The sequence below is a fragment of the Corylus avellana genome, chromosome 4 (assembly GCF_965113065.1).
Source record: "Corylus avellana chromosome 4, dhCorAvel1.hap1.2, whole genome shotgun sequence".
NCBI lineage: Eukaryota > Viridiplantae > Streptophyta > Magnoliopsida > Fagales > Betulaceae > Corylus > Corylus avellana.
This window is the reverse complement of record NC_142493.1, coordinates 16,773,857-16,798,005: the sequence shown is the minus strand read 5'-3', so window position 1 is coordinate 16,798,005 and position 24,149 is coordinate 16,773,857. Positions and strand designations below refer to the sequence as shown.

Here is a 24,149-nt window from a genome sequence, read left to right as displayed (position 1 = left end):
TTTGTTTTGGACAATAGAATAAACAAAAATACAAAAAATAAAAATAAAAACACAAAACACAAAATGGACAAAAAGAATTTGCAATTTTTTTTTTTTTTTTTTTTTAATTAGCTACTTCTGGTCTGTTGAGGCTGATTATGGAAGTGCACTCGAGCATACGTGAATGCGATCGAGCACGACTGTGCAATGCACTTGAGCGCAGGCGCGGGATGGGTCGAGCGCAGGTGCAATCGCCTATTGTCAGTGTGCTCGAGCGCAGGTGCGATCGCATATTGCTAGTGTGCTCGAGTGCAGGTGCGGTGCGATCGATCGCACTGGCAAGGACCGATTTTTGCCGACATTGTAACAGAAACACAAAAACAACCAACATTCTCTCTCTCTCTCTCTCTCTCTTTTTTTTTTTTTTTTTTTTTTTTCTTTTTTTCTTGCTGGTAACTATAAACAAAAACAAATAAAAAATAAATAAAAAGAAACAAATTGTAAAAAGAAAATAACTAGTAGAAAAATAAAATCAATTTAAACAAAAATCAATTTTCACAACACAAACAATTCCCTGGTAACGGTGCCAAAATTTGATGTACAAATTTAATTATACTCGCAAGCGCACGAGTCATGTGCAGTAAAATGTGTGTGCAAGTGCGAGGTCGAATCCACAGGGAGTCGTTTTTGCAAAAATCAATTTTCTAATTTAAACCAATTTTATCTTAAAGTAGTTCCAAATTTTGTATTTTTGTCGTGCAAAAACATAAACTAAACTAAACTAAACTAAATGATTTGAAAACAATTAATAGAAAAGTACTAAGGTTATCCAAATTTGCCTCTCCAAATTAAACAACATGTTCTTGCATTTTATGCATACAATAGACACCCGAAAGTTTATACATTGTTCAAAAGTCGTAAACACGCATATTAAATCATTCGATAAATCTATCCGTTAAAAGAATCACAACGAATATTTAATTGAGATTAAATCATCCACTGTATCCGCAGATCACAATAGATATTAGTCTCAATCCAATCATTTGATGTACCCCGGACGAAACACAACGAATATAAAATTTAGCATGAATAAAAGAACAAGATTCAATCAAATGAAATTAATCAAACAATTGAATTGACTTTGAATAACAATTTAATTAATGTTGTGCAAATTTATTTAACTCGCAAGTGCACGAATCAATTGTAGTTTAATGGATTGCAAGTGCGAGGTCGATCCCACAGAGAATTGTATTTTTGAAAGAGCAATTTATATCTAAACTAATTAAATCCTAATCTAGTTCCAAAAGGGTTTTGATTTTTGAGTTTTGAAAATTAAAGGATAAACATAAACTAAATAAAATAAGTAAATCTAAGGATAAAGGTACTAAGGTTTGGGAATTCACACTCACCAAATCATAACAACATACTTTATGTTCATCAATATTAATCCGAAGTTCTCACAAATTAAATCATAGATATGTTTTACTATGCTTCAAAGAATTAATCAAAACCATCCCATGTATCCATTCATTGACCAAATCACAAAAGGAATCCAAATTAAATTGAAACACCAGATGTATCCGTAGAACAAATCACAAGGGATATCCAATTTTTATGAGTTAAAAGCCAAGCAATCAATCATATGAAATTATCTCAAATCATCACATGTATCCTTGAATCACAAGAGATATCCAAGAATCACTCCATACAATTGATTAGAAGTAAAACAATTGAAATATAAAACCCAATAAAATCAGAATAATAAAAACTTACATAAAAGTATTGATGTTCTTCATTGGTGAGGCTTTATCCCCAACCTTAGTTGGGAATTTAGCTCCACATAAAAATAAAATCTAAACCTAAATCTAAACCTAAAGAAAAACTAAACAAAAGAATTTTGCTCTCTGGTATTGTGTGTCTTTTCTTGAATGCAAAGAAGTCTATTTATAGGCTTAGGGAAGTCCTAGAAGCCCAAGTAAACCTAGATAATTCGGAAGTCTGTCTCCCAGTTAAAATAGAAGTCTGAAATCGGAATAGGATTCGTCCAAATTTGTGTCTCTTAATTGCGGGGCGATTTTGACATAGAAACCGTCCGAATTATGAAAATCCTATTTCACAACAAATTGTAGTATTTTGAGCTAGCTTTCCAATACCGTTTGAATCACTTCAATCCGATATTTGAGCGGAGAGTTATGGTCAAAATACTAAGACGTGTGCAGAATCTGAATTTGAATCCGATCCGAAATCTTATTCAATCTGAACTTGAATCTGATTTAACATTTTCTTGGATTTGGTTAGACTTAACCACACAATCTAGGTCTTCTCAAAGTATGCTTTCTTCCAAACTTCGCATTTTTCCCTTTAAAGCTGCAGTTTTTCTTCAATGACCTACAAAATACTAAAAACAGAAAACTAACACAAAATATTAAATAACGACACAGCTAAAGGATTAACTAATGTAAATAAAGGGGTCCAAATATGCAATATTTGGCACTTATCAGAGACTAGGGGCAAGAATGGGTGTGAGAAACCTTGAGGGTAGGGGGTATTTATAGTAGAGGGTACTACCAACTTTTCTGAAAAGTAACGGACGTCCGGTACTATAGGGGTATACGTCTGCTACTATTTACCCAACTGTTCAAAAGCTGTTGCGTACATCCAGGTATTAACCAAGGGGTATTCTAAAAGTAACATACGTTCGAGTGGTCCCCAGTGTACCTTTGTGTACTATTAGCAGAGTACGGCGTACTATTGACAGCATACGTACGGTGGTCCCCCCTCGTACGTCCTCTATTACAGACAAGAGTGTACATCCGGTAACCCTAGCGTACATCTAGTAACCCTAGCGTACATTCGGTTCGAAAGTTCAAATTCCCAAAATGCCCTTCTAGCTTTTCCTAGTGACCCAAAACCCAAATTAACCTTCTAACCTAGGTACTTAAGCTTAGTTAATTATTTGGATCACTACATACAGTGCCCTTTAAAGAATGATGTACAAATTTAATTGTACTCGCAAGCGCACGAGTCGTGTGCAATATAGTGTGTGTGCAAGTGCGAGGTCGATCCACAGGGAATTGTGTTTGTGAAATTTAATTTCTATCTAAATCAATTATATCTTAACCTAGTTCCGAATGATTTTGATCTTGAAAATAAACTAACATAAACTAAATAAAATAAAAATAATCAAAAGATAAACGACTAAGGTTTTAGAATTCACCTCACCAAATCAAAGCATACATTCTTATGTTTTCATTCATGCATCCGACAAACAATTAAACCCTATATATGTTCTATTGTTTTTTTATAAACCAATTGAATCATTCGATGAATCCATCTCTATTACAAATCACAACGAATATCCAATTGAGATCCATTGTATCCATAAATCACAATGGATATAAGTCTCAATCAAATCATTCGATGTATCCGTTGGATGAAACACAACGAATATCCAACATTTTTGTGATTTATAAACAACAATCAATCACAATTTTGTCACACAATTGAACTGAAACGAACATACATTACATTAAACGACGGATTTGTACGAACGAAACATAAAAATATAAAACTAATCAATGGTGAGGCTTCATCTTCAACCTTAGTTGAAGAATTAGCCTCTCATGACAAAAGAAATCATAAAGAAACTAAATTACTTCATTAAAATTAAAAACTTACAAAAGAATTTGAGTTCCAAGTTACAAAAACCCAGAAAACACGGAAAGCAACCAAGAACGGCGCCCCCGGCGCGTCTTCGTCTGATCCCGTCAATTGTGAGGCTTAGAGGTCTATTTATAGAGCTTAAGAGAGTCCTAGAAGCCCTAGTAATCCTAAGAATTTCGGAGATCTAAGTCCAAGCCCAATTAGGTTAAAGAAAACCTAAGCCCAAATCGGAATAGGATTCGCCCAAAATTGCGGTCCTATCTTGCGGCGTGATTTTGGCCTTGCGGCGCTCCGAATTGGGAAAATGATATTTCACAATGAATTGTATAAGTTTGAGTTATCTTTCCAATGCCGCTTGAATCACCTCAATCGGATATCTGAGCTGAAAGTTATGGCCAAAATACCGAGACGTATTCAGAATCCAATTTTGCATCCAATCCGATTTGACTTCAGATTGAGAAATTCCGAATTAATCTTTTCCTTTATTTGATTAAACTTTAACCATGATTGGTTAAGCTTAACCATATCTTCTAGATCTTCCCAATTTGCCCTTTAAGCTTGGAATTTTTCCAGAAACGCTTTATTTTCTTCCAAAAGCCTATAAAACAAAGAAAATACAAAAAGGAAGTAAAATGGCCTAATTAACCAAAACTAAAGGATTAAAACATGCAAGTTAAGGACTGAAAATATGAATATTCTAACACTTATCAAAGAATACGGTGCACTGCCTGCCTGAAATACAGACTTGCAACACTCTTCTTCAAAAAATGTTCACATGGTCCTTCCCGCTAACCGAACCACCCATCTAACCCATCCACCACCCATAACCCCACTCGTTTTCAATAAAAAAAATTAAAAAAAAAAACTTCTTCTTCCTCTCGCATACTTGCTAAAACTTCTCGCAAATTTTTGAAACCTCCCCCACACATTTTCATTCTCTCAAACTCCTTCTTCTTCCTCTATACATAGACCCAAACCTAGACCCGGGCCAAACATTATGCAGACCCAGACCTTCGAACCATATTTCAATCCCCAAAATCCTTCTTCTTCCTCTGTACGCAGACCCAGACCTTCAAACCATCTTCTCATTCTTCAAACATGTTAACCCACCCCCAACCCACAAATGTAGCCTAGCCAATCCACTGTTTCTTCTTCTTTGAACCCACCTTCTCTGTGGGTGCACTCTGGTTTCTGCCGAACAGTGTGTGCGATGAGGTTAGTGCATCAATTGGTGTTGATATGTAGGATATATGGATTTGTGTATAAATTGGTGTCTTCAGGCTTAGTGGCCCATTATTTATTGGTGTTTTTACTTATTTATTTTTGTTGTTGATTGCAATTGTGTTTGGTTGGTGATAAGTAATGATCAACGATTTGGGTTGTGATTCTTGCCATGTAAATAGATTTCTACATAATGGTTTGACCGATTAGCAAGTCAATTTATGATATTAGTTATGTAACCTACATAAGAATTTTTTGCAATTATACTTTCCTGAAAACATAGCAGTAATCGTTACTCCCTTGGCAGTAACCATTAGTTACTCCGCATCTCTTAGAATGATAAATCATTTTTGTTCAAAAGCTTATCTATTTATGTAGTTATAATTGCAAAAAATTTAACAAATTGAACAATCCTTTTTCTTTTTCTTTACACATCTAAACCACAATTCTGATTTTGCCAATGAATTTAACTGTCCTATTATGTGTAGTATGAATCATGAGAGCTCGAGACACCTAATATGGCCATCTACCCAAGCTAGAGCTGTTACGAAGGTTAGTGAGCTAATTTTCGCTATCTTACGTACTGATTTTAAATGAGCCTATTAATTGCATTTCTATCAAGTTGTACGTAGATAATTTATTTACCTATACTACGCACTATTTGCTAGGTGTCGGACAACTCGTCGTCTTCTTCCATACACAATTACAATGAAACCAAACAATGCTTTTGTGGCTTAACCTCATATATGAAAATGGCCCGGTCAAAAAAAAAAAAAAAAAAAAAAAAACATGGTGAAGGATACTTTGGATGTCCAAAATATGTCAAGGGAGAGTCGTACTGCAATTTTTTCGAGTGGTATGATGACCCATCATGTCAAATCTATTGTGAGCTTCTCCCTGAGCTTATCGCAAAAAACACAATGTTGATTGTTGAACTTCGTAGCAAAGACGCAACCATTAGACAGTTAAAGTTAGGTATGGTAGCATCTTGTGGTTTATGCTTCATCCTTTTTTGGGCCCTTGTAAATTAATCTATAAATATATGTTAAAATGTGTATAGCTATATGTATTCCAATTGTGAGATTACCGTTATTGTAATTAAGTATGCAGTAACAATTATGCGGTTGGTTATTTTTGTTTAGTCCTACTTATGATTATGCTTCATTGTTAAGGTCAGCTTAATACATTCAAACAAGCCTTTGCAGTGAGATGTGTGTCGTGCGATATACCATAATTTACAAAATGACTTAACAAATATCACAAGTAGCGTAATTTCAAAAACACAAAATAATTATATTAAAAATAATAACTAAGCAACAAACGAACCAACTGTCGCAAATTCAACTAATTTCCAATACAAACAATATGCGTGGTATCAAACGTCTTGTACATGTCCATTACTTTTCAAATGTAATAAATGAAAATGCTACTTTTACACATACTACTAGCGATCCAAAATACAAATTACCAAAATGCACTACAAGGTACTTTACAAAATAACAACTGTAACACCCCACCTCAATGACACACAATATTGTCCGCTTTTTGGCTCCCCCAAACTAAACTTCCCAGGAGGTCACCCATCCTGGTACTACTCTCGCAGAAACATGCTTAATTGCGAAATTCTGATGGGTTCATGACTATCACGGCTTTAAAACGCGTTATTGTTATTAGGGGTGTAAGTATACATATTAGCACATTTCCATCTCCATACCCAGACGATGTGGGACGTCACAACAACCAAATCTAATAAGTTAAAAATAGCCAAAATAACCGTCATACCAGAAAATACGTTCTCATACAAACTACCAATATGGCATCCATTACATTATCCATGCTCATTACTCTTCAAAAGTGCCATGTTCCCACATATGATGAGCCAGTGCATTTCGAATTTTTCTCATATATCTTATGCTGTCGCTTGATTGATTTGGCCGTAACCCACGTGATATATATGGGACTACTGCCTCTGGCTGGAGCACGGTAACATCAACCCATGGGTTCAAACCCTTTAGAGCTTCCTTAAATAATGTCTTCCACTCCGGAATGCTTTCGAATAAAGTTGTGTATTGTACAACAAGTGATTACAAACAATCGTTGATACTAGATTGGGTACGGAGGCACTTTCCTCAAAATAGGAAAATGGTTCTTCAACACTTCGAATGTGCGTTTCACAACTGACCTCAGAGACACGTGTCTATGATTAAATCCCTCCTTTCTATTAATTGGTAAGCCCCCGTCTTATCACTCTTGAAGATGGTAGAGTTCTCTTCTAAAATGTGTTAGGAATTCTCGGTATAAACCGTTACCCGAGTCCACCAAGTAGTAGGCATCTACAAATGAAGTATAATATGTAATTAATCATCAGTTAATTTATTCAAATTGTTGACCATGAAAAAAAAAAAAATTTGTAATTTTTGGGAAGCTGATATGGTACGATACCTCCTACTGGAGTCGAAAATTTTATCCACGAATCGTTAACGCACATTGTGAAAATATGTGCTTCATGCGTGCTCCCTTCCCATCCAGTATAAACATAAGTAAAACAAAGATCTAGATCCATAACACACATAACATTTTGAGTTGTGGTGCACTTCCTACCTCGGTAATGAATATGCTTTTTACGTGATACACGTGCATCTATTTGTGTTTCATCAATTGCTCCAATATAATTATGCGAGTAGGAGTGGTGTTAACAGTAAGAACATAGTTGAAACACACAATAAATAATTTCGTCTTTAAACAGTAATATCATGATAGCATCCATTTATCCTTTCAAAAAACGTAAAATACAGTGTTTTGATATCTTATCGCAAACCATAGGTAGTACATAGCATTATTGGTGACATTGGGATGCGGTAGCGGAACAGGATTGGGTTGTAAAATTGATTTCCTCAATTGACAAAGTGCTCTTGCCGATCTTCCAACATAAACGCTTACGAAGTATATTGAGCGTTGTAGCCTGTCAGCCACAGATTGTGCTGTCCAACCTTGTGACATAACCAAACAAAATGCAGTCAATTGCTCTGTTACCTAAACAGCTCAGGTGTTGCGTAAAAATTCATTATGTTGTAATGTGTTACAAAGAGCAATGTAAGTGGCCGGACACGTTCTAAATCGCTCATAGCATGTATTTGGGTTAGGATTGTGCAACACCCAATGTACCCACATCAGTCCCGTGAAGCCAGAAGTCCTTTGAGGTATACCTCTCCTACGCTTACCTTTTAATCCAGATTCCAATTCATGCAGTTCTAGTTGCAATCCCATGATTTTTAGATCCATCTCATAAAGTGCAAAATCAACCATTGCATCCTCCATGCCATCATCATCGCTTACGTCACCCTCATCGGCATCTGGATCGATGGTAGGATCATAAGACTGTTCCAGTGTATCGTACCAATGTTCGTAAATATAGTATGGATTGTCAAGTCCCTACTCATACATGTCTATGTCATCCTCGTCTATGTCACCCACCCAAATGTCATCCTCGTCTATGTCATACGCGTCTATGTCATTCATGTAATTCTCACTCATGTCTATGTCTCCTACAACATTCAAATTTGGTGAATGAGTTTTGTTTGTTCATATTCTAAATAGGTTTCCGTTCAAATCATGCATTAAGTGAAGTATCATGAAGAGAATATACAAATAATTAAGGTTAATCTAAATAAAATCTAAAAGACGATCTAATAAAGAGTAGGCTAAAATGCATGCATACATAACCAGTCTACAAGAAAACACTTGAGTGTTAAACATATGAGTGCATATAGGTCAAATTAAAAGTTAACAAATTGTCCTAAAATAGTCAACCCCAATCAGTCAGCTCTAATGTAAAGGCAAGCTAACAATACAGCCCCTACCAAACCATCCCAAATGCACCAATCAAATATATTTAAGTAGCCACTTCTTCCTAGATGCATCATTCATTTTAATAATCTTCTTTGCACAGTTTAGGTTAGTTATGTAGTGGGAAGCCCAGAAAAATTTCTCATCAGGTATGTCGAACTCTTCGTTGATCTCTTTAAGTATATCCATCGCAACCTCAACAAGGTCCATCTTTGCTCTAGATGCACATGACCTTCTTGATACGCCGCCTTCCTTCATAGTATGAAACCTTGCCTAACATATCATCCAGCTGGATTTTTAAAGCCTCAATGTCTTTGTCTTCTATGGACGCACGCTTCCTGGCATGTGAGTCCAGTGACCCACTATGTGATACTTTTTGCTTCCCTTTGGACTTGAATGGACACTTTGGTGCCGATGCACCATCACCATCTGACAGGTTGATGATTGACGCTAGGGTATTAAGGTCGAACCTGCAGTCCCCCTCGTTTGAATCAGGTGGAGTGATAGTACTTGCATGGCCATACTTTCTAGTAGCAATTGTTTTAACAAATATACTGCAAAAGAGATTATAGTACGGTGGTCCACAGCCTCTAAAATGTGAGACTTCTCATGGTGTTCTTGCAAAATTTTACCTCGATGGTCAGCTGCAAATAATTAGTTGAGATTCTTAAAACTTGTAATGGATTGTGAGAAAGGAGATGAGAGGTATACATGTTTCAGCCGTTCCCAATTCGCATCTGAGGCAGATATAACATTGGTCACTGGATCCCAGCCAAAACCCGAGATAAGATCCTCTTTCAAGAGTTGTGAGAAATCTGTGTAATTAGTTTTAAATTTTTTAATTTTATTCTTCACCTGGTCAGATGTGAATTCATGTGGACGAATAAGGACATTCAGTTTGGTTGTGATCTCATTGACCAATTGTTGGGGGTATGGGGATTTTACGCCAACGGTTGCCTTGTCCAGCAAGATATATAGCAATTGAAGTTCATGGGCAGAACCCATTTGGCAACCTCTTTTGGTGCGCAATTATTACCTGGGGTTGGGTGCTTACGAGGTGATTTGCGAGGTGTCCCATGTGTGGACATCTACGGGATAGTGTGATAGGTGTAAATATATCGTAGACAGTGAATGAGATGACACTATACATTAATTATAGTGCTACTAATTATTCAAAACAAAATACGGTCACATATAGCTCGGTAAAAGCAAGGAGTATCATGATGATGCAATGTATAAGTAATGTATCTAATAGACTAATAAAAATCATACCTTTGAGATTGATTTTTGTGGTCGTAGAATAGTCAATGTAGATGGTCTAGAGATAGCCGGTTTGTCCTTCACCAATGATCAAAGGAAATACCCCATATGCTGCACCATGACAAAAACCATGACGATACCTCACATTAACAAACAATAAACTAAAAAATATCAATTACCAGTAACTTCGAAAAACAAACTAAGAATACCAATGCACATTAGCGAACAAGAAACTCAAAAATTCCAATTAACAGTAACGTATAACAAACTAAGAATACCAATGCACATTAACGAATAAGAAACTAAAAAATACCAATTAACACTAACGTATAACAAACTACAAATACCAATGCACATTAACGGACAAGAAACTAAAAAAATACTAATTAACACTAACGTATGACAAATTAAGAATACCAATGCACATTAACGAATAAGAAACTAAAAAAATACCAATTAACACTAACGAACAAGAAACTAAAAAATACCAATTAACACTAATGTATAATAAACTACAAATACCAATTCACATTAACGACCCAGAAACTCAAAAAATACCAATTAACAGTAACGAATAACAAACTAAGAATACAACTGCACATTAGCGAACAAGAAATTAAAAATTACCAATTAGTTTGTCTAATCAATGGAGCTACCCTTTAAGAAATACAACCCTGACAATTATTAATTTGAAAGTAACACTTGAAATCACGTTTTTAAACGATATTTTATATCGCACTATGCTGTTATGACAATGTCAATTGACTCGGTGAGATAAATATGATTTTTCAAACATTACTCTTAATTTTTGTATCTTTTTATTTTATTTTTTATCTTTTAAAAGAGAAAGGATGAAATTTAAAGGTAAACAGTATAAGAAAATAGGAATCGTGTTTAAAAGGCTATAGAAGTGCAGACGACTAAGTTGTATGTAAGCTAAAACCATACGGCAAAAATCAAAGTACACTTTCAATTACAAATACCCAACCAATTTCTACGTTTTTTTTTTTTTTTTTTGCAATTTCTATATGATACAAATGGTAACAATCCAGCAGAACATTAGCATAAACACAATTTACTTTTTACTTCTACATGGCCCATTCCCATTGAAGTGTATTTCTACGTCCCTACCTATGTTCCAACGTGGCCATATAAAAAAGAAATGAAAAGCTACTCAAAGAGAATTTATGCCATTAACCTTGGTTGATGATCTGGTCCAAGGAGATGGTCTGGCCAGTTGCGTCGAGCCCTCTGGTCGCATACTACAAAATGAGGTAGTGCTCTTGAGATGGGAGTGAGAGGAAGAATAATTTTTTTTCCGTGGATGGGCTGATTGTAAGCGGGAAGAATACACACAATGTTTTACAAGACAAAAACTCACTGATGGAACAAAGGTTTTAAATGGAACCCAGGGACCAAGCCAATGTAGGAGGGCGTTGTAGATTTTGTCCCCAAGATGCTGTGGAAGCCACAGAATCACGTCTGCAACTGAGACACCGTTCGTCAAAAAACAGAGTGCACCCACAGAGAAGGTGGGTTCAAAGAAGAAGAAGACAGTGGGATAGCTAGGCTGCGTTTGTAGGTTGGGGGGGGGGGGGGGGTGGGTTAACGTGTTCGAAGAATGAGAAGAAGGTGCTGTTGATATGGGTTTTGGGGTTGGGGTGGGTTCGCTGATGTTCAAGGAAGAAGAATGGAGGATGGAAGTATGGTTTGAAAGTCTGGGTCTGCGTAGCGTTTGGCTTGGGTCTGAGTCTACGTACAGAGGAAGAAGAAGGATTTTGGGGATGGAAAGATGGTTCGAAGGTCTGGGTTTGCGTAGTGTTTGGCCTGGGTGTGGGTCTGAGTTTGCGTATAGAGGAAGAAGGAGTTTGAGAGAATGAAAATGTGTGGAGGTGGTTTTAAAAATCTGGGAGAAGTTTCAGAAAGTATGCGAGAGGAAGAAGTTTTAGTTTTAGTTTTTTTTTTTTTATGTTGAAAATGAGTGAAGTTATGGGTGGTGGTTGGGTTAGATGGGTGGTTGGGTTAATGGTAAGGACCGTGCGAACATTTTTTGGAGAATAGTGCTGCAAGTCTGTGTTTGCAAGCAGTGGACCGTATTCTCTTACCAGCACTGTAGCTACAGTGTCGTTCCGCTATAGTGCTGGTCCGGCCTATTGGCAAACATTGCTGTACATTAATTAATATTAATCACTTCTTATTACTTAAAAAAAATAATAATAAATAAAAATGAAAAAAAAAAATAGAAACTTTATATTTCTTGATTTTAAGTCAAACGTCAAAGATAGTGTACCATACAAAGTTTCTCTTTTCTGTAATGCGAACGTTAAATAATTAGGCCTTCAAGAAGTGGAACTTTAACACACACAATGATTCGCGGTCCTACAAGACAATGTTGCGTTCACACACCAAGTCGTCTGTTTTTTTTTTGTTTTTTTTTTATTTTTAATGATTTTTTATTTTTAATGAATGAAAGTCGCCCTCTTCACGCGGAAGAAGAAGCAGTCAAATAGACCACTTGTGTAATTCCTCGTGTCGCAGAGGGTTATTGTGGTAATCTGGCAGAGACAGAAAAGTTTCGCCATTTGGGTTCTTCGTGTAAAAGCTTGGAAATCCAGCCGTTGCCGGGGCAATGGTGTGCTGAAGAATCAAAGCAAAAGTGGTGGGCTGGAGAATCAAAGCATATGAACTGAAAAAGCACCCAGGGATTCTCTCTTTTTTGCCAAGACTGCCCCTCTGGGTATCATATCCTCTCTCTCTGGTACGTCTCTTTCTCTCTCTCTCTCTCTCTCTCTCTCTCTAGAGTCTTCAAGGTCATGTTTGGAGAGAGAGATCTCCCTAATGGTGCTGTAGCTTCTGAGGGCGAGAACAGCTCCCAGAGCAGGCCCTCCCAGCACATTTCTGAGAGAAACAAGGACAGCCTGGGTGAGAAAATGAATTTTCCTGGGAAGGGTATGGGTTTTCTCAGAGAATCAGAAATGGGTTCTGATGGGTTCCGATCAAAAACCCCCAAAACAGGGACCTCAGGATCTCAGGAGCTCACTCTCAGCTACCTCTGCGACAATTCTAAACTTGGTCTTCCCGAGGAAGAGATTCCCGGGAAGAACTTGCTCAATTCCTTCGAGAAAGTCGCCCTCAAAGGCAGAGAAATCTCCATTTCGGAGAATTCAAACCAAGATGAGAAATGGGTGGAGAGAGATTTCCTGAATATGAACGAAACCAGAGGGAATTCTTCGAAGCGAGAGGTCGAGGAAGACGTTGAGAGAGAGAATGTTGTGGATAAGAAACCAAAGCTAGAGACTCTGAATCTGTCTCTAGCTTTGCCCGATGTGTCACTCTCTCTCACCGCTCCAAACCCTTCACAAAATGCCGATCCTCTGGCTCGCCCAAAGCCGACTAGGAGCACGCAATCTTTGGCACCGTCTAATAACAATCCCCAAACCACTTGTTCCAATGATTTCCCGGCGTATTCGATGTCGTACTCGTATTCTCACCCCCATTCCCACAACCCCAGTTGCTCACTCACACGTAATTCAACGGAAAATTACGAGTATTCGGTGGGGAGAGATGACCAGATTTGGAATTGTGGGGAGGGGACTAATGGTTCGGTTCATAGTCGGTTTAAGCCGATCGGAGATGGGGTTGTGGCGCTGTCGAATCACGGTGGAGGTCTTTTTTCGATGATGCAGGGAAATCAGAGCAATCGTAATAGGGATTCGTGTAATAATAGTCATTATAAGACTACTACGAGCTCGGATAACCATTCGTTTTTCCCATCTGAGCTCCCAGCTAGACCGAGGATTGATACGCAGTCAGGCGATTCGAGAGGACGGGGTTCAGAGGGTTTCAGGACTTTGGAGGGCGTTGATGGTAGTGTGAGACCTAGGAAGGTTTCTGGACCGGAAAGGATTCTTCTTGATATTGTATCAGCCTCTATTCCTGTTATGGCTCAGACAATTCAGGAGCTTCCTGACGAGACTGTTACATTGGTTAAGGATTACTTGAAATATATCATTGCAATGCCTGAGAAGAAAGAGGAAGTAGTAGGACTACAAAGCTGGCTTGAACGGAGATCTGATCTTACTAAGGAGACTTTGTCGAAGTGTCACAAAGTGCAGTTGGAAGTATTGGTTGCTGTGAAAATGGGACTTGGAAGCTACTTATCTAGTGAAATACGTCTGCCAACTGCTGAGCTAGTGGAGATGTTTTTGTACATGAGATGTAGAAATGTGAGCTGCCGGAGCATGCTGCCTGTTGACGATTGTGACTGCAAGATTTGCTCGGCCAATAAGGGATTTTGCAGTCAGTGCATGTGTCCCATCTGTTTGAACTTTGATTGTGCGAGCAAAACTTGTAGCTGGGTTGGTTGTGACGTGTGCTCCCATTGGTGCCATGCTGCTTGTGGCATTCAGAAGAATCTGATTAAGCCGGGTCCTAGCTTGAAGGGGCCTTCAGGCACTACTGAGATGCAGTTTCACTGCATTGGATGTGGGCATGCTTCAGAAATGTTTGGTTTCGTTAAGGATGTGTTTTTGTGCTGTGCAAAAGAGTGGGGCTTGGAAACCCTGAAAAAGGAACTTGATTGTGTGAGGAAGATTTTCAAGGGAAGTGAAGATTACAAAGGCAGGGAATTGCATATCAAAGCTGATGAGATGCTATCCAAGCTTGAAAGTAAAATGATCTCTCCTTCGGATGCCTGCAACATCATTATTCAGTTCTGTAACTGTGAGTTTCTGAACTTTGTCGTCTGCTTTTTATTTTTATGTTATCATATAGTATATTGGTTGTGTGACTTAAGTAGCAGTGGAACCGACCAAAGGGCAAGTTTGACCTAGGACACCAGGATGTGAATGTATTTTCAGTACCATGAACAGTACCCATAAGTACTGTGGCAGGCCATTTTTGGATGGTTTTGGTTCCTAGATATGGTGTCTTGACTTGGTTTTTTCTTCCCCCTTTCCCAAGGATTTTAGGGTTTAAAAGTGGAGTTCAAGGTTGGATTGTAGTATTTAAAGGGGGTGAATTGTAGAGTTGGAGTTTGAACTCATGACCTGTGGCTTTGATATCATGTGAAGAAGTAAATTTAATCATTCAATCAAATGCTAACATATTTCTGCCTCACATGTAGATTTCAACTTCAGCATTAATTTTCATCACTTTAAGATGTTTTTTCATTATGAGATTTATTTTTTCCTTTTAACTTTAGCTACATTTAGATTGGTAGTCAAGTTTGGTTTCTGCACTTTTAATCTTTGAATCGATTTCCAACACATTGATCTGTTTTTTAATCTTCTTTTGATTGTGACTCCAAGTTTCCCTTACTCGTCATCTTGCATCTTCAACTTGGCCTGTTCTGTTTTACTCACTGGACAGCTTGTATCTTTGAGTGGTCATGCATAGGTGGCGAGGCTTCTGTGAAATCTTTCAAAGAAACTATAGTGCAGTCCTTGGACAGCTTAGTTGGTACTCTAGGCAATTCTGTAGGCTAATCAGTTAGCGTCTGTTGCTGAAACAAAATTTCTAACCTCCTGTTCTTTGCCTATATTTTGAAACTTGTCTTTGTCAAGCAATTCAGGGGCCTTCTTCACAGCCAAAGCTTCTGTCTTTAAGACCTTGTTCAGAAACTTCTCTATGCACTTCTATTTTATCGCTGTTCAAACTTTGCAGCAGACTGTTGTGGCTTTTTAGCTTTTTGTATTGGAAAATTAGCTTTATTTTATTTTATTTTATTTTTTTGAGGTTTAAAATCGCTGCTTCCTTTATTTTATTGTCAAATTTCAGAACCCTTCTGATTGTTTCCCACATGAGTTGTACCAATAGCTTCTTTGAAATAAAATAAAAATAAATAAAAATAAAAAAATTGCACAGGAGACATCTTTATCTGAATTCTAGATCTCAGCCCACCCTTGATTTGAGCATTTGTCATTCGCTCACATTCAACTACTCCACACTTGATAGTCAGTTCATCGAGCGTTCTAGTGTAATCAATAACTCACAAATTACCTTGTTTAAGACAAATAATCTCATAATAAAGTCTCCGTTCAGGATCTAAGACACAATTTCAATTTCTCACTACATGTCATTGTAAGTGTGAAGGATCTTGTATGATATAAATGCGCATAGTGCGGGCTATAGGCTAGTAATTACATAATGGTTTAACCCACTTTGATGCCAAAATTGATGTAGATTTTAGGAGAGCACCACAATACTGTTCTTATAAAACCATGTACAGTAACCCTGATTACTGTAGCAGGCCGCTCTTGGATGGTTTTGTTTCCTAGATGATTGTTTCAAATAGATTTTTGGGATGTGGAATTGAGATTGGATTGTAGTGCTTGAAGGTTGGAGGAATTGTTTGGAAAATAGAGAGACAAGAAGAAGATAGATTGATGCATCACACTTCGCTTTCATACGCATCTTTCCTATTGCCATATTTTTGGCATCACACCTTGAATAAAGGTTATATCATACAAATTTCAAAGAAAAAAAAACCTTTATAGCTTTTGAAATTTAGCCAAAGTTATTCTCCATTGAATTAAAGATGCTACATCCATATAAATAAAAAACTTCTACTTAATCCTAGTCTTGGACCTAATATGTTTTTACTAGTACCAAACTAAATAAGTAATAAAACCCAAAAGAAAAATATGTAACAACATATGAAACCTATAATATGACTCAAGTGCTACAAGTAAAGTCCATATCTAAAAATTCTTAAAATTACTGAAATACCCCTGAATCATAAAATTAAATAAAAATAAATTAAATGGAACAAGCTCCTTGCTGCCTGCATCAAACAGCAACTATGTATCTAAAAGTTGGGATGGAGTGCATATGTTTATCATACACCTATTCTCTTGCATATCTGTATCCAACATGGCTAGTTTGCTGATATGGCAGAGCTTTTTAAGTGTCTGACCTTCATAGAATGGTTTTTTAATGATTGACATTTTCTAACATATCAAAAAACAGGTTATTATATAACTGTTTCTGTTAAGGATAAGGTGACTAGACTTGGTGGTTTAGTTGGGAACTGTATAGTGATTGGAGTTAGGATGGCTAAGTTCTTGAATAAGTACAAGAAATGATACTTTTTACTTTAGTGGTGAATTTTATTTAACTAATGATGCTTCCATTTGTCTGCTTGGTAAAATGGGACTTATAACTCAGCATAATTGTGTCAATTGTTGCTTTTTTGCATAATAAGTTTGTTGTTGCTTTCAATAATGAAGACTCAAACAGCACCCTCATATGTGATGATGAGAATAGCTTATAAAATGAACTTTAACAAGTACAATGTAATTGGAGTCATTCAAGATATTCAAGAATTTTATTTTTTTTTGTTTTTTTTTTTAATAAGCAATTGGCCCTAAGGGCGATATTCAGGAATTTTTAAAAAATTATTAGTCCTTTTATCATGTATAAAATCTGTAGTATGTATCTTTTACAGAAGTCGGAGATATATTTCTTGATCTTTTTGAGGGAAGCACTATTGCCATGGCTATTTGATTGCTTGGATTGCCTTTCCTGTGAGAATTTCAAAATAAGCTGCTCTCTGCAACCATGGAAACAATCTAGATAACTGTTTTGTTACTCCTTTTACTTATCAAAAAAAAAAACTGTTTTGTTACTCCTTCCCTCTCTAAAAGATTAGAAGAATTTTCTGTATTGGTTTGCATGTGCGTACCAGATTTGGTTAAGCTGGACTTTACATGAAATAAGAAGGATATGTTATCACTTTTGTTAATATACAACCAAGTTATCCATAGAGCATTAATTGTTTCTGATTTAACTATTTAGAGATTTGTAATTCACGACTTGTTTTCATGGTGAATATTAAAATGCATCTTGAAAAGTGATTTTGTTTGAAAATTTAATGAAGTACAAAAAAATAATATTTAGAAGTGCGGCATATAATCTAGAGTGCTAACTTGACCTCAATGAAGGCTTGCCACATCACACTTTAATCTTCAAAGTTAGCTAGAAACTTTGAACAGATATTGTACTTTGTTCCAAATTGTTCTGGCTTGTTTTTTTGTTGATTCTGCCGTTTGAGTTTAGACTCTGGCTGTGAATGAGAAATTATTCCTCATCTGTTGGTAACTGATGCTGCCTGTAGCACACGGGAAGGATATTGATGCAAATATAATCAAGCCTTAATGGAATGGACCTAGCCCAGTGTGGGATAGCGTTTCTGCTATGTAAACACACACACAGTAACTTACTGGTCCAATGTCTTTTTCTGTAAATAATGTATTCACATGTATATATATAAATATATGTTCCATGCCTAACTTTGAAGGGGTTTTTTTTTTTTTCTTTTCATAAATAGACACAGATGGCATGTCAGACTTTCCTGCTTCAGGTGTGGTTTCAAAAGATTTGGTGGCCACTCAAGCTATTCTTAGGAAAGAAGCAACCCCTCTTCCACAATCCACGTCTCTATCCCACAAATATTCTGGATTCAACATGAGCTCTTCTGGTATACATAATGACTTGCTTTCAAATAATCTCCGTCAGAGTGACCGCAAACCTTCCATCATAAGTGAATTGACCACAGATGATGATTTCCATTTTGGGGCATTGCCAAAGAAAGATGGGTTTGACAGCTTGGAAAGCTTAGTGCGGATCAAGGAAGCAGAAGCCAGGATGTTCGAGAGCAAGGCGGATGAAGCACGGAGAGAGGCTGAAGGTTTCCGGCGGATGATTAAAACCAAGACTGAAAAGATGGAAGAAGAGTATGCTGGAAAGCTTTCCAAACTGTGTCTGCAAGAGACTGAGGAAAGGCGGAGGAAGAAACTGGATGAGCTGAAGGTTTTGGAAAATTCGCATTGTGATTATTTCAACATGAAAATAAGAATGCAATCTGAGATTGCCGGTTTGTTAGAGAGAATGGAGGCAACGAAGCAGCAATGGGTGTGATTTTCTTCTTTTGTCGTTTTTAACAATGATACTAAAAGTGTGTAGTCCTCTCATGTTACCATTTTGGATTCTGCTTGTTATTTTGAATGCAATGAACCATTGTTTCTGTCGTGAAATTTCATAACTGGCTTTTCTTCTCCTCTCTTCCCTCCTTTTCTTTTTTTTTTTGGCAACTTGACAGAGCATGATACCAAACAGTATTCTTCACCACTAGGAGCTTCATAACAATACTATTGCAGCAAATGAGATGCAATAGTTTGTGTTGTCGGATTTGAAACCAAGATGTTCACATCTTATAAAATGATACGAATCGTGCCCACGAGGGGCCAACTCGAATGACACTGATACACTATTCTTGCAAGTGGAGTCGTGTATTTGGAGTTTACCTGACAATTGATATATTACAATATGGCTAGAGGAACACGAATCAATGCCAATGGACCCCCTTATAATTGACTTGACAATTTGTCAAGGCATCATTTCTATGTCAATGTTTCATGGGTAGTGGGGATAGTGATGGATAATGAGCAATGTTGAACCACATATTTGTTATTACAGGCACTCTTTGTATGCTAGGGTAAGATATTATATTTTAATTTTCTACTATGATTATAATATGGTATAGTATTATTTTGGGTAAAAACAAATATAGCACTTTGTTGCCTTTTTGTTTTTTGTTTTTTAAAAAAACAACAAAGAAGGAATTAACATCATTAGAAGTTGTACAAAGAAACTCTGGTGGAGGGAGAATAAAGGAGAGAGGTAATGCACCACTAGTGCTCTCTGGACCATTTGATCGCAGGTGATTGGTGCTAAGGTATCAAATTTTCTCTGGGAAAATGTTAGGTGTTTTTCTGGTGTTCTTTTAGGAAGCAAGATATTATTTTCTAAAAATCGGGTAAGAGAAATAAGGGCCAGTTTCTTTTTTGTTTTTTTAGAAAATAATATCCATTTTGGACCAAGAGAACACCTAACATTTCTTTTTTTGTGAAGGCTTACTCTACCCATCACCACAAAACTTAATCAATTGGTCCAACAACTGAAATGCTCCCCATAAAAAAAACAAATGAAATGATAAATGGTTCCTATTGTGAATAGGGCTGTAAATGAGCCGACACACTCGACAGCTCGCTCGCTACCCGCTCGACTAAGCTTGACTCGAACTCGAGCTCGACACTATTAAAACTCGCTCGTTACTGTTGAAACTCGCTCGATTAGCTAATGACACATACCCGACTCGCTCGATTAAGCTCGACGGGGGCTCGTGAGTTCGACTCGTTTAACTCGGGATCGAAAGGCTTGCCCGAGCTCGTTTAGGGATCGTGAACTCGACTCGTTTGACTAGTTAATCGCCCGGCTCGCTCGACTCGGTTAGGGATCGTGAGATCGACTCGTTTAATTAGATAATTGCCCGGCTCGCTCGACTCGTTTATGGCTCGTGAGTTCGACCCGTTTTATCATCTGACCCGACCCAACCCACACGACAATGTCACTAAAAAAAAATTTTAACCATGTTATTAATCAATAATAATCATAGCTTGATAGCTTCAATATGTATACAATTAACTAGGTTATAGTATAACTAACATTATATGGAATATGTTATTATTTATAGGTTTAATGTCCAATTAATTAGTTGAAAATAATAATAATAGTAATCATCATATTCATAGGTTCAATGTGTGTACAATTAATTAATTAAGATATAAGGGTATAGTATAACTTATACTATAAGTGTACAACTAACATTGCATAGAGTATAGACTACGTTATTATTTTTAGGTTTAATATCCAATGTCCAATTACTTAGTTAAAAATAATAATAATACTATAATAGCAATCATCATATTCATAGGTTCAATGTATGTGCAGTTAATTAATTAAGATATAAGGGTATAGTATAACTTATACTATAAGTGTACAACTAACATCGTATAGAGTATAGACAATGTTATTATTTATAGGTTTAATGTCCAATGTCCAATGACTTAGTTAAAAATAATAATAATAGTAATCATCATATTCATAGGTTCAATGTGTGTACAATTAATTAATTAAGATTTAATAAGCTATTTATAGATTTAATAATAATAATAATAATTTATAGGTATTAGGTTTAATGTATAATGTCCAATTAATTAGTTAAAAATAATAATAATAGCAATCATCATAATCATAGGTTCAATGTATGTACAGTTAATTAATTAAGATTTAATAAGCTATTTATAAATTTAATAATAATAATAATAATTTATAGGTATTAGGTTTAATGTATAATGTCCAATTAATTAGTTAAAAATAATAATAATAGCAATCATCATAATCATAGGTTCAATGTATGTACAGTTAATTAATTAAGATTTAATAAGCTATTTATAAATTTAATAATAATAATAATAATAATTTATAGGTATTAGGTTTAATGTCCAATTAATAAGCTATTTAAAAAATTAAATTATATGGTACTACTTAAATGCAATAAAATGTATTAAGTAGTATTTAAGTTTTTACCTTTTAAATATTGTTTTAATCTGTTAACTAATGTCTATTGGTATTGCAAAATAAATGCCAATAAATATAATGCTATAATTCCTATAAACTATAAACTATAAAATTAATCCTACCAAACACAATTTACAACTTACACCACACGTTTTTTAGAAAAAAAAAAAAAAAAAAAAAACCAAACAGACGTTTAGAGTTTTTTTAGGGTACTAAAACGAACAACTTGTTAACTTAAATAAACGGTTGTTGTTGAATTGATTGAAATTTTAGTAAAGATCTACGGTTTAGATCATTTATGGGAAAACGGAGAGGCGAGCTCACATATAATTGTGCACACGGGATAATTCAATTTTTTTGAATTTTGAAAATATTTGAACTTTTACCTAGATTAATATCATCCGTTCGATTAATTGGCATTATTCCATAGCCGTTCGATCTGCAAAGTGGACGACAGCTGTATACCACCCCCGCAGAGATATGTATCTGGTGTTCCAAATAACAGCATGAGCTTATTAATCTAACGGTCATAAATTAAATAAAAACTTTGAGATCAAAATCAACGGTCAAAAAAAATTAGTTTTCACAAAAGAAACCGGATTCACTTAATTAATGCAGCAGAGAATCACTTCCGGCATTCTCTTTTTGCACGCAACGCACAGTGAACAAGACTGACGCGCCTCGATTTGCAATATTTATTTCCAGCCGTCCATTTTTTAGAGATTAAAGCTGAACCGTTGGATTAAGAAAATGGAAGCCAGCTGTAACGCATGCCTACCCGTGATAGTTATCTGGTGCTCCCATTTCTCTGATGAGCTCACTAATCCAACGTTCTAAAATAAATCAAAAAATCAAAAAGTAATTAAACGGTCAAGATGAAATATTGAGTATAGGTTGCACCGGATTGACCAACTCACGCACGCGGTGGATTAATTTCCAGACTCGTTTCTTCACGCAAGCACGACAATTAAGACTGACACGTTTGACTTGTATTTAAACCGTCCAATTTTTGGCGATTAAACTCCAGCCGTTAGATCACTCTAATGGACGACAGCTGGATACCACGCCTAACCTCAGAGTAATCTAGTGTTCCGCAGGCCACAGTAAGCTTGCTAGGATAAACTGATCGAACAACTCAAATAAAATCACTAATTTGATCTATATAATCGACGGACTATCTGAAAGGGTTACACGAAAATTTATTAGACACGGCCGTATTGGATTAAAAACTTATAAACGCATAAGTGGGACACGCGGCATGCTAGGGAAAATTGACAAAGATTGGATCAAATCCAACCATTCATTAATAAAATTGAAATCAGATCCAACGGCTGGGACTTGTTTGAGAAAAAACTAACCTAAAAATCATCAACCTCTCACGCTTTGCCGTCACTCGTCAGTGACTCAATCGCTTGCTTTCTTCTCTAGTTCTCTCCATTTTCAGTTCTCCATGTCTCCATTTCACTTAGAACCCTAACCAGCTAGACGAACTAGTAACCAGGCTAACCAGAGAGGCAGAAACGATTGAGGCTTGTGAAGAGAGGGAGCATTCAATGCGTATCCCATCGTGGATTCGTGGTTGGTCGAATACTTGAATGCTCGCAATAAATCCTTCTCAACCCCCTACCTACACCCTCTTCGTTTCAAATCCTCAATCGAGCCGTTGATGGATCATCTGATATCCATCTAACGGCTTTCAAGCCACTCGTAGAAGTTTTGCAAGCCAAACTCTTTTGATCAATCGCGTGAATCGCTGCTACTGTAGACCAGAAAAGTTCTCCTAGCCCGTCCAATCTCGCCGCCTAATTCTCATTTTCTTATCTTATTTACATTGTTTATATTTGATTTTTGTGTTTTTTCAAGTTTTAAACTGTTCTTCTGAATCTCTGATTTGTGACTTTTTTGGTTGTGGTGTGGAAGAGACAAAGATGATTGCTCTTGATCTGACTGTGATGGAAATGGAAATCGAGTACTGGGCTATCAAGTACTCGATTACCATTTTTTTATTCATTCCCAAATACCCCCATGATCCATCCCCCTTATATAATACTCGAGTGTATGAACCTGATGCATCATGTATGCAAGACTTGCTTGCACGTTACTCGAGTTGTTTGTATTTGTCTGCTCTTGCTTGCTGCTTGCTAACGAAATTCGAACCAGAAAACATTCTGACTTTTGAAGAGCCTCTTCTGCCTTTAAATTTAAGTTGAGTATTTTTTTTCCTGAACCCTAATCCGAACTTTTTATATTTTTCGAGTATTTTTAGTTCATTATTCCATTCTGGTTTTAATGTTGCTAATTTCATCATTTCAGGGAGTCTGGTACTGGTAGCACTGAATTTGCAAGCTGCAACAGTTTCAATTGCTTGAAGTTCAGGTTTTTTTTAAAAGTAACTTGTTATAAATCTGTTTAACATTAATTGCTATGTTATAAATACATGAATTGCTATGTTATATGTTGCTATGTTAACATTAATTGCTACGGTATAAACCTGTTTAACATGAATTGCTATGTTATAAATACATGAATTGCTATGCTATGTTATATGTTGCTATGTTAACATTAATTGCTATGTTATAAATCTGTTTAACATGAATTGCTATGTTATAAATACATGAATTGCTATGTTATATGTTGCTATGTTAACATTAATTGCTATGTTATAAATCTGTTTAACATGAATTGCTATGTTATAAATACATGAATTGCTATGTTATATGTTGCTATGTTAACATTAATTGCTACGTTATAAATCTGTT

The 24,149-nt window shown here is 36.2% G+C and overlaps 1 protein-coding gene across 1 annotated transcript; it reads left to right on the top strand.

The window, feature by feature from the left end:
• Positions 1-12,463: 12,463 nt before the first annotated feature.
• Positions 12,464-18,994, top strand: TTA1 (class I heat shock protein, putative (DUF1423)). Its single transcript, XM_059589437.2, has 2 exons — positions 12,464-14,691; positions 18,299-18,994. Exons 1-2 carry the CDS (start codon positions 12,783-12,785, stop codon positions 18,886-18,888), a joined length of 2,499 nt encoding a protein of 832 aa, XP_059445420.2. The 5' UTR covers positions 12,464-12,782; the 3' UTR covers positions 18,889-18,994.
• The last annotated feature ends 5,155 nt before the right edge of the window (positions 18,995-24,149 follow it).

Coding starts and splice junctions, on each gene's coding strand:
- TTA1 (XM_059589437.2), top strand. CDS start 12,783: ATGTTTGGAGAGAGAGATCTCCCTAATGGTGCTGTAGCTTCTGAGGGC. Junction 14,692..18,298: donor CATTATTCAGTTCTGTAACT/GTGAGTTTCTGA, acceptor TTTCATAAATAG/ACACAGATGGCATGTCAGAC.